The sequence below is a fragment of the Magnolia sinica genome, chromosome 10, assembly GCF_029962835.1.
Source record: "Magnolia sinica isolate HGM2019 chromosome 10, MsV1, whole genome shotgun sequence".
Lineage (NCBI taxonomy): Eukaryota > Viridiplantae > Streptophyta > Magnoliopsida > Magnoliales > Magnoliaceae > Magnolia > Magnolia sinica.
Window position 1 is genome coordinate 84,376,409 of NC_080582.1, and position 14,384 is coordinate 84,390,792.

Below are 14,384 nucleotides of genomic sequence, written 5' to 3' on the forward strand. Positions count from 1 at the left end.
GTGATTTTCTGTGGCAATGAACAGTCCAGATCAATGACTAGACATTCTCTAGTATACAATATGCACCGTACATTTATCAAGTGATTTTCTGAGAGTGGTGGGTTATTAAAGGTGGGACACAGTGGACGGCCTAGATCAACGATTGGACATTTTCCAATAGCTATCAATTCGGACCAACTTTTCTCTTCTTACCATTGATGAAGTCTTACGTTGTTTATCTAAAGAAAATGTGATTATCAACCATCCTAATCAATTAAAGGTGAAGCTGACATGATAGAAACACCTTCCAACCAAATGATATTATTTTCCCTGAAAATAGACAGTATTTACCAAACAAAACAGAATTTCGACTTTTTTAACTCCGGAAACAAGAGTGTCGGCCATAAGGAATTTACTTGTTTCCATGAAATACGTACCTGTTTGGATACCATGAATCTGCAGAGAAAGTGGAAAAACATCGATTATTTTCCTGAACACAGTTGAAAAGTGGATTTCATATTTAGAGAGCTTATTTAGATAATAAGACAATCTTAAAATTCATTAGACAATACTCATTTGGAATTTTATGCTAGTGAATCATACTTATGGATAAGTGTAATGATTACTTTCTGGGATCCACGTATCTAAACAACCCAACTATCTTTTTCATGGAAAACAGTTTCCGTCCTACATAAATTCTATGTATCGAAACACCCCCTAAGGAAAGAAATTCCTCGGCATGTTGGAGAAGATTTCTTTTTGAGAAATCCGCAACAACGATCTAGGGTGGCAAATGAACCCAATGAGCTGGTCTCAAGTATATTCGAGTGGAGTCCATGAGCTAAGGACCTGGTCTAGACCCATTTCAGCCAACATCAGGGGCCTGACTGGCCCACCCTACAAGTACTCACTGCAAGACTGTAAAATTAGGTCTTAAGAGGGGTTCACTTGTAAACCTTTAAGCAGATGAAAGCCTACATTCAACCTAATTAAGGTCTCAAGTATATTCGAGTGGAGCCCATGAGCTAAGGATCTGGTCTAGACCCATTTCAGCCAACATCAGGGGCCTGACTGGCCCACCCTACAGGTACTCACTGCAAGACTGTAAAATAAGGTCTTAGAGGGGCTCACTTGTAATAAGCAGATGAAAGCCTACATTCAACCTAATTAAGGATCAGGCCTGGATCCAACCGTTGGGCCCTCAACCCTCAATGAAAACCCAGCCAACACTGGCCTACAGAGGCTAGCCAAGCCTAACCCACGGAATCATGGCTTATGTACCTATCACCAGCGTTTGGATATATTACTGGATTGTGGGCATCCAACTGAATTGTGATTACAGGTCTGAGAAGTGTAAATAACCAATTGCAATTTCCTTGCATAGCATTTTGCATCGCAGGGCCCACAAAATTCAATTGCCTTACCTTAAAGTTCGACATGAAATGAATGCAGCTGCAATTTGGGGACCACTTCCTGGTTACCAACACCTATGAAATATCATTAATTCACCTCCTCTTGATTAAACAATGGAATTCAATTCACTTGCACATCCAAACATGGCATCGTTCGTAGTAAGCTACACATCCGCTTGTTTTGAGGCATTACAAAAACGATCCCAACAGAAGATGTTGCTCATGTTCTTTCGTTGCTCTTCCAATGCTGAGCACCTCCAGAGTGGTGACGAAAGCAATGGCAAAAGTTCTTTGGAGAGAGGCTGTTGACCGTAGATGGTAGGATTGAATTAGGAACCTGCTATAGAGGTAAGGGCGCATTTGGATATTCCTAGCCTACAACCCAAACACATTTCTGCCCAAATATCTTCCCCGCTAGTAGTTTTAGGTGCCCCAAACGTGCCCTAAGAACGTGACAATCAAACACTTGAGATGGTGACTAGGGACCACATTCCAAACACCAGACTCCTTCATTTTGTATGGGGTGAGATTGTGATTCAATTGGATGGTGATTTTTCAGAAAATGAAAACATGTTACAACGCCTCATGCAAGGTATCATTCTTCACATTGATGAGATGTAGGAGCTGGCTTTTGCTGGCAAAGATTGTGAGATCCCACACGTCCCACCACCTAAAAAATTCAGAGCTAGTTATGATGCGTGGGACCCAAAACCCATGGCTGTCTTCAGCTGGACCCTCTGCCAAAAAAAAATCTTGATTTCGGCTTCATACTCTAAATCCACTGAACAACCCGTCCCAAAAAATTTACTTCTTGTGAATCCAGTAACATTTCAATTGAAAGAAATGACGGATTTTCATCTGAGTTGTTCATCTAGCATACGCCCATTCGCTGATGTCTCAATTATCAGATAATCCTAGCCATCCAATTGTTGGCTTGCATGGGGACAATGATAGCCGATGGTTCACATTTAACAGGGGCCAGATCAGATAGTTACCACAATCATTTGATGGGAGAGATTTCACCATCGCCTACCATCCATGCTAGTCTGAAAATACACAAACAGCATTGATCAACAAAAGATGGGGCCTAAACACATATGGTATTAACCACCAAAAGATGGGAGCTCACATGTAGATGGGTTCACATACCAAAGCATTCAGAAACTCAGAAACTCGATTCAATATCCAGTGAGGTTGGGTCCCCTAGAAGACCTGGATGAGCCTTTATTCAACTCAACTTGATATTAATAAATAAATTAAAGGCATTAGCGTAATTATGGATATTTAAGATGGGTACAACTAAAAACAGAGCGAAGTCAAACATGAGGTGCTTGACCTGTGACACGGCTGGAAATTTCATAAAGTTGAGTTCACTCAACAGAGTTGTGTCGAGTCATGTTGACTCATCCAAATTTCGTCTGGAGTCCCTGAGTGCTAGAACTGGAAGCAAATTGCATATACGGTAAACTCTGTGGGGCCCACCATGGATGTATGTGTCTTATCCACCGTTTTCCATATCATTTTAGGGCATGACCCCAAAATTGAGTCATATCCAAAGCTCAAGCGGACCACACCACCAGAAGCAGTGGGAATAATGATGTCCACCATTGAAACCTTCCTAGGGCCCACAGTGATGTTTATTTGTCATCCAACCTGTTCTTAAGGTCACACAGACATGGATGAAGGAAACACAAATATCAGCTTGATCCAAAACTTCTGTGGCCCCCAAGAAGTTTTCAATGGTAGGCGTTCAATTCACACTGTTTCCTGTGGTGTGGTCCACTTGAGCTTTGGATATGCTTCAATTATGGGCTCATGCATTAAACGAAATGGTAAAATGGATGGATGCAGTGGATAAAAGACACAAATTACGGTGGGCCCCACAAAGATTACTCAGTACACATCCACTTTCTCTAGAACTATGCTTTCATGAACCAGGTCCCACCACATTTTTTAACTCCTTCCCACAAATCCATCAGATATCACTTTATCTCTCTCTCCAACCCACTGGTTAAAGATGATCGATATTGCTCGTCGTCATTGTCAAAGACGGGACACAGGTAAAGGCATCCTACGTGAATGGTCTTGTCACGGCACAGAAAGCCACATGTGAAACCAACCTCCCAACCTTCCCAATTATGAGAAAACAAATGCATTTCCTCCTGACCATAATCATCTTCCCCATTCTATCCACCCCAAGGATAGAAATAATTTGAAGCAGAGAATAGCAGTCCTACAGACAGAGTTTCTAAGATCTGTTTCAAACAAGAACAGAATCCAAAAGCATGGGCAAAAGCATGTTCCTCTCCCATTTTCAATTATTGAGCCTTCTCTCTCCTCAATGAAACTGTTCCAGCATCAATCTGTTGCAAGAGCCATCACTCTCACCAGGGTAGAACATCTGTGCAGGATCCAGGCTGTTCATCAGGTGGGTCCCACCATGTAGCCGTGGGACGTGGATTGCCTACTGATGCTGTCAGTAGCCAGTAGCTACTGGACGGTACTGTGGGCCCCACCATGATGTATGCATTTTATCCACGCTGTCCATCCATTTTCCAGATCATTTTGTGGCATGAGCCCAAAAATGAGGCAGATCCAAATCTCATGTGGACCACACCACAGGAAACAGTAGAGATTGAACACCCACCATTAAAAACTACTTGGGGGCTTCAAAAGTTTTGGATGAAGCTGATATTTGTGTTTTCCCTTCATCCAGGTCTGTGTAACCTAAACAACAGGTTGGATGGCAAATAAACATTACAGTGGGCTCTAGGAGGTTTTTAATGGTGGGCGTTCAATCACCACTGTTTTCTTGTGGTGTGGTCCCTTTGAGATTTGGATCTGACTCATCTTTGGGCTCATGCCCTAAAATGATCTCAGAAAAAAAAAAGACGGATGGCATGGATAAAACACATATCATGGTGGAGCCCACATAGCAGTGTCCAGTAGCCACCCGCTACTGGCAGCGTCAGTAGGCAATCCGCGTCCGTAGCCGTGGCCCAAGATCAGGCTTGTCAGCTCATTGAGTGGGCTACACTGGTCTGCAAAAAAACACGAGTGACCCAGCTGATGAGCAGGCCACTCTGGGCGACAGTACATACACAGTTCAACTTGATTAATGGCTCAGATCTCAAACACACATTCTCACATGTGGAGTCATACTCCTTCAAGTAGCCTAAGCAAGGCTCTGACTATTTATGTGACTCACACAGCTCATTTCCTCTCGAGGAGAGCTCTTCCCCACCTACAATGAAATCCTTCTGTATTGTTCTCTGTCTGCTCACGATGACCATCCACGCCGCATCTCGAGTCATTACAGACGTTTCCTCCATCTCCGTCTCTCTCAAAACAGAAGACCCAATCATTGGAATGCAACCCACAAGAGAGCTGAGCTCAACAACGTCGAAACTTCACAAGAAAGGCAGGGAAATGAAGGTACGATGATTTATATAAAGAGATCTGTAGAACAAAAGTGTCATTTTTTGGGTAGGACAAACTACGAAGTACAAACTAATCTGGTATAAACCAATATACTAATTAAATGAATGACAACCTACGTTGGGCCAGTATAGTAATTAAGGGTTCAGAATCTGATTATGGGTATTGATCCAGATTGCTGGAGGGACGGAAAGATCTGACATAAAAGGCCTCAAAGGAGGAGAACTCGAGGACAGCAATGAAGAAGAAGGGCTCATCTACAACGTGGATTACCATGGAGTGACAACACACCCTTCGCCGTCTCCAAAACATCCAAAACCATAGAGCCTGCACTCACTCAAGTATAGCTTAAGATCCTCTGATGTATTATTTCTCTCCTCCTTATGATATGTATTATTTAATGAATTAGTGAAAAAATATTATGATGTATTATTTAATGAAACTGTTCTGGTTGAATGTACCTGAATATATTCTGGCTTGACCTTTGCCATTCTTCTTTTCCTTCTCTGTTAAGGCGCTGGATAACATAAGCTGTCTGGGCCATTTGTAACATACCAGCAACACCATCCATTGATTTTTAAGTTTACTGGAAAAGTAAAAAAGAGAAATGTGAGTTTTTCCAGATTCTGGATCCGATTCATGTTCTTTTCAAAAGAAAATCTAAGATACATGTATTTGAGCATTGCTAGTCATTGAAATTCCGCCAAGCAATCATGAGAAAACAGAATAAAGCCAACCCAAAATAGCTGGGACAAGGCTATGATGATAATGATGATGATGTGTTTCAGTAAATGTGTGGCCAGTAATACAAGTACCTACCACCGTCTTCTACTTTGTGCAGTGTAGTGAAAGCATCCCATTTGTATATTGCTTTCTGGTCTTCTTGTACTTCTTCAACAGCATCTCAAAGCTCTTAGAGACATCCTCATATACTATTCCTGTACAGAATCGAGTCTTCACATGTCTAAATGTAGCGGTGGCTTCCTCTGTATGGCCACTATGTAATAGGACAAGGTCCTCAAACGCTTCCAACGGGTTATTGAAGTCGGTCTTTTCATCTGTCGCTCCTTGAGGAAGGTGGCGGAGCCATCTCATCCATTGGAGTGAACCATCATTCTTTCCACGAACTGCCGCTTCTACGGTCCTGAAAGCTTCCAGGAAACAGGATCCGGTGTTGATTCTATCAATAACATAAGTGAAAATAATCCTCTGGTTCAGATCTAGGGCATGGAAGAGGCGATGTTCACTTCCAGAATCTGATGGCAAGGAAAATGCAGCAACCATGCAAGCCCTTCTGAAGGTAGGATCGTGATCTCCAATCAGCCTGATTGCAACATGCAATAGATTTATGAACGTGATGTTTGGTATTTCTGATGTAGAATTGATTGCATCATGGGCTGTTTGGTTCTTGTTCTGGTTCCAACAATGAAGAGCAACATGAGCAAAACCCTCCCACCTGTGCGGACAAGCTACCCAAATGAGAACACTGGAAATCAAACACTGGAGAGATTGAGTTAAAATGAGCTGCAAGTGCATGTGTGCATGATGGGGCATGGAAATCATTTCGAGGATATTCCAAAGTAGCAACTCATTACCAAAAAAAAAAAACAATTCCTGAAGATGATGATACAGGTGCATTTTTTTATATTTTAATGCAAGAACACAAATAGACTTTCCCATGTAACAACTAACATCCATATGGGAAAAGATACTCGACTTGATGATATGTGCAGTGCCCTCAGGCCTTGAGTTTTTACAAGTGGGACCACTTTTTTTTCATCAAGACACTTGATCTAATGGGGCCACCGTGACTCAAGACTCCAAAATGGGATAATACAAACCCTTTGATAAGCAGTCTGCAGATTAAGATTAAGAAATAATACAGCAATGGTCCACACTCAACAGAAAGAAGCCAAAGATTGGATGGCAATGATCTTCCGACACGGGACGCTCTTGAGTACTATGATCCATCCACTGTAAGACCAACAGTCTAGATCAACAAATCATGGGCGCAATAGTACCACAAACTCAGCCTGAAAATCATATATTTTCTCTCTGCATATGCTATAATTCAATCAATAGAATCGTAATTCAGAAACCAAAGAAAACGGAAACACAATCATCATCATCTAAGCCTTATCCCAATTAGATGGCAACACAATCTGGTTCTAAATGAAACCCAAAAGACCAATTTGTCTACAGAAACCACTCGGAAGCTAAATCAGCATTATCTTCTAAAATGCAAAAGCCAGAAACTGAAGCACTTACTCGAATGGAGGCTCCACTTCAATCCCAAGTGTCAAGTGCAAGGAAAATCCAGTCGTTTCATCAATCTGAGATTCACCATCATCAGGGATTGTATGTGCTTCATGAGGACAACCTCTAGGAATATACAGAATGTCCCCTTCACTAAGCAAAAATTTCTTGCCTACATGTGCATCGCAACCAACCTCTAAACCAGGCATACCACTAACAGGTTCGTACAGTCGAGGTAGTTGGGCTGTCAGCCGAGGGAAAACAGCCCATTTTTTTTTCCCAAGAAGTTGGCATACAAACACACAGTGATCATCAGCGTGCCGAGCCAAACCCTGAGATCTAGGTGGGGTCAGGTACAAATTGGCACCTACTGACGGTTGCCCAAATAACATCTCTAACCTATCCGCAATGGCAGATACATTCTCAGACCGGAACTCCATCCCACGCAAGGCAATGGTATAGCCATTGTGAAATGCTTCTTTACATTTCTGCACATGGTCACTATCAGTAAACTCCAAGCTCTTGATGGCGCTGAAACCCATACCGTCCTTCAACAAATGCAACTCTTTTTTTAAATGGCCCTGTTCAGGCGTGGAAACCAACTCTACTGTTTTTACTACCCGTATATCTTGGCCATACATTATCGGACAACCCAATCCACCTTTCACATATTTCAGGAAACTAAGGATGTCCAGTTCATCTGAGGCGATAGGTGGACAAGCAACCAACCCCCCTAAAAGAGAGACGAGAATTGCATCAATAGTCTTAGAGTTGAAAGATCGAACCAATAAACTGAAAATATCATCTTTATCATCTGAAGTCTTTGATGCCCTCCTCAACAGAAGGGGTGAATCCTCCCAGTAGTTTAATATAAAATGTTCGAAGTCGGATTCTACGCCGCCAAATATGCTTCTTTGAACTGCATCAGAGGTGCAAGTTGTATAGGGATGACGATTCATAGCCAGCCTAAAAATGGTTTCAGCCAGATCAAGCGTTTGAATGTTACTGCATGAACAGCTTCTTTCTTGATTGCTATCTGCACCCCTACCCTGCACTTCGGCCCATATCTCTTTTAAGTAAAACAGAGATGTTACAGACAACTCTCCTGGGATTCTTTCCAAGAGCTCTGCACTGCAGGTGTTGATGAGGGTTGACCCAGCTTCAAGAACCAACACTAGAAGCTTATTTTCCACAACTCTGATTTTGGAATGATTATTGCTTCCCTTTTCCACAATGCAATGAGAAACGGATTTTATAGGAACGGTAGCAATCTGACAATATACAGACCTATCAGAAGTGAGGTCAGTAGAATACATGTAAACCAGATAAAACTCGACAACAAGATTTCTAATAATGAAGGTGTATTCTTTAAGAAAGTTTGGGTGCAACACAAAGTTGTGGTTGGCATGGGCTTCCCCAGTATAGTTGGTATGCTCAGAGCTTGGGGTAGCATGGAAAACAGAATCCACAATTAACAAGATAGAATTTTCCTGCCTTTTCCACCACAAATTACAAGCATGGTATGCCAAAATGGTTATGTAATAACCATAACGTAATGGCAACACAGTAGTAACTGTTATGCGTTATGGTGCGAAAATGGCCGCGACAGAAAAAATGACCTGTAACGGCCTTGTAACGGTTTCAAACCAGATTTATTTATTTTTTTTCGAAAAAGAAGAGAAAAAGGCCGAAACGGCCGTTATAGCTCATATCATAATGGTAATGGCGGTGGCCGTTACGGCCATCATTACCGTTATGGAACACCTTGATCACAAGTCAGATAAGAATGATCTAACTCCTACCCAACCATGATTTGGACTAGTGCATCTTGTTGGTCTTGGGAACCATGGACACCAAAAATGCATCCTAAAAGACACTATCATGCCAAGAAGGAATTTGGTCATTTATAATAAATGTCCAGTCGAAAGAAGCCTGTTTGAATTCGTGGAAGAAAAAAAGGAGGAAATGGTGTTTCTCAGGAAACACTGTTTCCAAGAAACTGTAGGAAAGGAAAAGTTGTTTCCCTTTGTTGTTTCAACAAGATTTTCTTGAAAAATTTGTTGCTTGGAAAAAAAAGGCAATTTTCATGAAAATTTTACTTGAAGGCGGCGGAAGGTAAGAAATGTGTGGCGTTGAAGATGGCTTGTGGCAAGTGTCACATCATCACATGTGACAATTGGCACATGTGGGACAATGGTACACTCGTACTGCTCGAAGATTGATAGCGGCACATATTGTACATGTGGCATTTGCACATGGGGGGGGGGGGGGTGGGCGCACTTGAAGATGGTCGGTACGACATATGGTTACCATGTCGAACACTTCATAGAGTGGTCAATTCCTCTTCTCCTTCTCAAATTCTTGGAAATGACATTTCTCAAGCACGGGCAAGAAAAATGAAAATGGTGCATTTTTCAGAAAATGGGAGTAAAATAGAAATGGCATTTGTAAGAAATTTACAAAAACAAACAATGGAAAGGCCATTTCCATGAAACATCATTTCCTCAGTTTATGTTTTAGCAAATCCAAACAGGTCCTAAAGGTTATGAACAAAATTCAAAACAACACGCGTTATATGATGTCACTTTCATGAATAAAGAGAACTCGATAAACTGAATAATTCAAAAAAGGATGCTGAAGGCGCACTCTGACTGCAAAATATAAAGCTCCTTCTGTTCAGTTATATATACCATGGCAATTGAACCAGATTGCAACAGTTCAATTCTTCCATTTTAAATCATAATGATGACCAAACCCTTAACTGCAATTATATACACTTCCCTAACTTATGTGTTGTTTGATCTGTAACAGCCTCGGAAATAATGCTTCCAAATCAATCTACCTATACAACAAAAAGGGCAAAAACACTCACAACAATTTCTCCACAGCAGGGGACTCTTGAAGTTGTTCTCTTCCAATTGAAGTTGTTGACAAATCCAATATTGCGTTACAGGCAGCCATTACTACTTGCTTGGAGAGACTCCCTAGGGCAGCGACCAAACCATTTATAGTTTCTTTATCAGAAGCTATTCTCACATTTGCTTCAAACGAGTAGAGAGCGGCTGCTCCAATAATCTCTCCACTACAAGCAGCAATTTTGGGGAAGCTGAAATTCAGAAATCCAATTAGATCTAAAACCACCAAAGCCAAAAGGCATTACTGTTATGCAACACTAATGGATGTTACAACTGTAACATAGTTAATTTTGTTTTATTATTTTTTGAATGGCAACTGTGACATCAATTGTGTTATTAGTGCTATACAGGCTAGAGCATGGTGTGAGTTGACCACAACTTTCTATACTGGCAGCTTGGCTGCTGTTCACGTGGCACACATGCATGTCTGTCCAAATATCCAAATTGTGGGGCCCACTGCTAATGGAAAATAGCCCAAAAAGTCATAGCAAATGGAAGAATTTAACCATCTGATTTTGCCCATTAATCTGGACTGCTAACCATTTCTATTTAACTACTCATTTGATGGGAATCAATTGGATGGTTAGGATTGTCCGATCCATGTGATTTTCAGGCTATGCCCAAGTCAACAGTGGGTTCCACCATTTGGACAGCCTAAATTGATGTAACTGTGTGCCGTACATACAGTGGTTGCAATTTTATAAATTAAGGGAAACCCACTCCACAGCCTACACTGTTTTTGTTAGACGAGAATTGCCACTGCTGCATGCAGGTATGATCCAGAAACAGGTCCTTATCACACCTTTAATGACAGGTGTGCAACGATCCAGGCCATTCATCAGGTCCGATCTGTGCATGTGCTGCAGCCTAAAAATTACACCAGTCCCATCATCAGATAATGCCCACGCATCCATGAAGGAATGGATGGTTAAAAGGAATTGACCAAAGGTTCATATTCGAAATTCATATGCCACTTCCCTGATGAACGGCCTGGGGTCTCGCATGTCCCAGCGTAGTTTTCACGGAGCTCATTACATAAGAGTAACACCTGGGGAGGTGATCTGCTGGAGCTAGTAGAGCTAAAAAATGGTAGAGCCATCTCTCTGAAGTGCACATGGCAGGGTGACTTGTCAATTGCTACCATTCATCCAACTGATGGTAATATGGATTAGGTGATCCGTTCTATCTGATCAGCAGCCATCAAAGAGATGGTAGACAACAAAAATGGTCAATGGTCGAGAATCGGTGCAGGAATGTGAAGAGAAGTGATGGCCAGAATCATCTTAACGGGTGTGATTCTTGGAAAATTGGCCATCCATGCTAAGGACCACTAGATGTACAGTCCCACTAAATATACCACCCTGCCAAATGTACAATGGAGAGAGAGCTCACCATATATTCAAATTTCCTAGAAGGATCCCGTGCAACAAAAAGATGTGTGGGGCCGACAGTGATGTGTATATGGCATCCACTCCATCCATCATTTTCGCCAGCCTATGTTGGAATACACTACAGGGAAATGTAGGGATGGGGATGCCTACAACTGAAACCTTCTTGGGGCCCACAGAAGCGTTAGATCAGGCTGATATTTGGTTTTTTTACCTTCATTAAGGTGGTAACTCACCTTATGAATTGGTTGGATGGCATATACATCACAGTGGGGCCCATGAAGGTTTCAATAGTGGGCATCCCCATCCCCACTGTTCCCCGTGGCTTGGCCCACTTGAGCTTTGGATAAGCCTGGAGCGAATGATGGACGGAGTCGATGTCACACACACACATCATGGTGGGCCCCCATAGCTCTTTGTCACATGAGCTCAATACAGTATCTGTTGTAGGAAATTCGCGTCCATTCCAATTCTACTGGCACCTCCGCTACACTTGAGATCCTTGAGAGAGAGAGAGAGAGAGAGAGAGAGAGAGAGAGAGAGAGACTTACTTGGTGTTGAGAAGGAAAGGAAGCAACGAGAGCAAGGCATCGGGCAGAAATTCGTGAAGGGAGGATTGTTGAGGTAATTGTGGTTGGAGAAGGGAGAGATGGATTTTCTGCAGGCATTTGAGGAGGAGAGATTGGGAGAAAGGGGTTTGGATGTTGGCATAGGCTGCGAGCATTTGAGCAAACAGGTGGTGGTCACTAATAGGAGGGCTGACTCGCGCTCTCTTACTCTTTCCCTTGTTGTGAGGAGTTTGGGTTTCCATATCAGCAGCAAGCGAGAAAATGAGGTGCGCGTCCGTTTGAAAGGAGGAAAGATCAGATAGATGCGTTGAGGACTCCCGCTTCAAATGCTTTGTGGCCTCGAGTGCCCTTGTTTCCTGTTGCAGCTTACACGTGCCCTTCTTTCACACGCGTGTGAGACTGCACTTGATACCCAAGTGATGCCTGAATGAAATCCAACCCGTCCATCAGGTTCGTCAGTGCATACCCCTCCTGAAAATCAGTTTGATCCGTGAATCAGGTAGGCTACACCACGGGTACAAGTTGAGAGGGAACGCCCACCCTTGATTTGCGTGGACGGCCCACCTTGTTTGTGTATTTGGAATCAAGACCGTTCCAACTCTTCATCTGGCTTGGATGAAGGGTCAAGCGAAAACTCAGGTTGTTTTGCAATTCAGGTGGACCACTGTGCAAATCAAGGGCGGGCATCCTCTCTGGCATTCCTCCTGTCCCGTGGCCCACCTGAGAGTTGGATCGGCTGATTTTTGGCACCTAAGGGTACTATGAGATGACTTGTCGGGATGTATGGAATCTATTCACCGTTTCCGTGTTGATCAGAAGATGCCAGCCGTACAAATGGTAGCAATCAAATGAGCGGTCGGATAGGATATGATCTGGCAGTCCAATTCAATGAGAAGATCCCACGCGTGTCTTTTTCGGGCCATGCTCCATCAACGATGTGGCCATGGACTCCTATGATCCGGCCTGTTATAAGCCATCTGAACCGTCTAAATGGACTGTCGTAAGTTTCCTTGTGTGCGCCAATCAGTCCACATTCCACACAATCTACATAACAAGGGCCTCTCACCACACAATCAATGCACTTTTTCATGTTGTGGCCCGAACCATCGTCCAACAGATAGTTTTTAATGTCACCATCTGAATCACTCGATATGTTTTTTTCTTTCTTTCTTTCTTTTTTTCAGCCATTAATCTTTAGCTTTCTTTTGAACTGTTGTTGCATCTTTTCTTTATTATTAGGACATTGATCAAAGGTTAGGATCATCTGACCTGGTAGATTTGTTGGGGCATCCACTTCGAAGGTGGGCCACAAAAAAGGAACCAGATTTCATTTCCCGACCTTATTGTGATAAAAGTATACATCATGCCCCATCCAAAGATTGCGTGCTTTGAGGCATTTGGATAGTAATTTACTTTACATAAGTTACTTATTTCCCAAGAAGCTTATCTTTGGTTTTTAATAAGCATGTACCTCTTAACATCCACTGTCCATCATGTAGGCTCAACCTCTGATGTGGACAGTTCATTATGTTGGGCCCACCTTCGCCCTGTATTCGAAAAGGGCCTACCTTCAATGCAGACCATCCACGTTGCAAGGCCCACCTTCAATGTGGGCTATCCATCATGTGAGACCCACCTTTGATGTGGGTCGTCCATCTTACAAGCCCACCTTTAATGTAGATCATACATCATGCAAGGCCCAACTTCAAAGTAAGCCATCCATCAAGCAAGACCCACCTTAGATGTGGGTCATTCAGCATTAGGACTGACCTTCGATGTGAACTATCCTCGTGTGGTGCCCACTTTGATATGGATCATCTATCCTACGGGGGCCACCATCAATGCTATTGTCCACGGTGTGGGCCTTACCTTTAACATCCACCACCCATCATATGGCCTGTCTATCATGCGGTGCCACCATAGATATGGGCCATTAATCATCATCACCTTTGATGTGGACCATCCATTATATGGGGCCACCTTGATGTGGGTCATCCAACATGTGCAGCCCACCAAAATAAATTGTCCATCATGTGGAGCCCACATTTGATGTGGACCATCCATTCATGTGGGCCCCACCTTTAATGTGGACCATCCATGCATGTAGAGAGAGGTAGAAAAGTTAAAAGTTGAAAAGCAAGTTAAAAAAACAAAACTTACTGATATAAGTAACTTTCATCACATCAGTTACTTCTACAACGGTGCTTACCAAGCTAACTTTTTAAGTTTTTTTTAAAAAAAAATAACCACCTGCTAATATACATAAGTTTAATGGGTGGTATCCAAATGGGCCCTAGAGCCTAGAGCTTCTTTTAGACATCTCTTGATGAACATGGTTTTAAGACTCCGACAGGTCCCATCCAACTTGCCCGTGTCGACCCGGACTTTGCTGGGGCCAATCTAGTTCGACACAATGAGTCACCCCCA

The 14,384-nt window shown here is 42.6% G+C and overlaps 2 protein-coding genes across 10 annotated transcripts in view; one reads left to right on the forward strand and one right to left on the reverse strand.

Annotated features, from left to right (window-relative positions):
* The window catches only part of LOC131217235 (ATP-dependent Clp protease proteolytic subunit 5, chloroplastic), a 36,055-nt gene extending 30,711 nt beyond the window's left edge, over window positions 1-5,344 (forward strand). The window contains exons 10-11 of the mRNA XM_058212089.1: window positions 4,604-4,826; window positions 5,004-5,344. Coding sequence (XP_058068072.1) covers window positions 4,604-4,826; window positions 5,004-5,153 — 373 coding nt within the window. The 3' untranslated portion in view covers window positions 5,154-5,344. The remainder of the gene's footprint in view (window positions 1-4,603; window positions 4,827-5,003) is intronic.
* Window positions 1,882-13,010, reverse strand: LOC131217234 (uncharacterized). Of its 9 annotated transcripts, none has more exons than XR_009157234.1 (7): window positions 11,940-13,010; window positions 9,958-10,191; window positions 7,098-8,372; window positions 5,645-6,285; window positions 5,291-5,415; window positions 2,387-2,437; window positions 1,882-2,128 (listed from the first exon to the last, which is right to left on the reverse strand). XR_009157234.1 is itself a non-coding variant. In XM_058212087.1 (5 exons), exons 1-4 carry the CDS (start codon window positions 12,197-12,199, stop codon window positions 5,658-5,660), a joined length of 2,397 nt encoding a protein of 798 aa, XP_058068070.1. In that variant the 5' UTR covers window positions 12,200-13,009; the 3' UTR covers window positions 4,818-5,415; window positions 5,649-5,657. The 9 variants fall into 9 exon arrangements, 2 of the variants coding, with proteins under 2 accessions (XP_058068070.1, XP_058068071.1); XR_009157233.1 differs by having other exon boundaries at window positions 1,882-2,061; window positions 5,649-6,285; window positions 11,940-13,009; XR_009157228.1 differs by having other exon boundaries at window positions 5,649-6,285; window positions 11,940-13,009.
* Window positions 13,011-14,384: the final 1,374 nt, after the last annotated feature.

Excerpts from the sequence above, each read along its gene's own strand:
- LOC131217234 (XM_058212087.1), bottom strand. The coding sequence starts at position 12,199 with ATGGAAACCCAAACTCCTCACAACAAGGGAAAGAGTAAGAGAGCGCGA. Across the intron at positions 10,192-11,939 it reads CCTTTCCTTCTCAACACCAA|CTTCCCCAAAATTGCTGCTT; the intron begins GTAAGTCTCTCT and ends TCTGAATTTCAG. Across the intron at positions 8,373-9,957 it reads CCTGCTGTGGAGAAATTGTT|GTCTGTATATTGTCAGATTG; the intron begins GTGAGTGTTTTT and ends CACTTCTGATAG.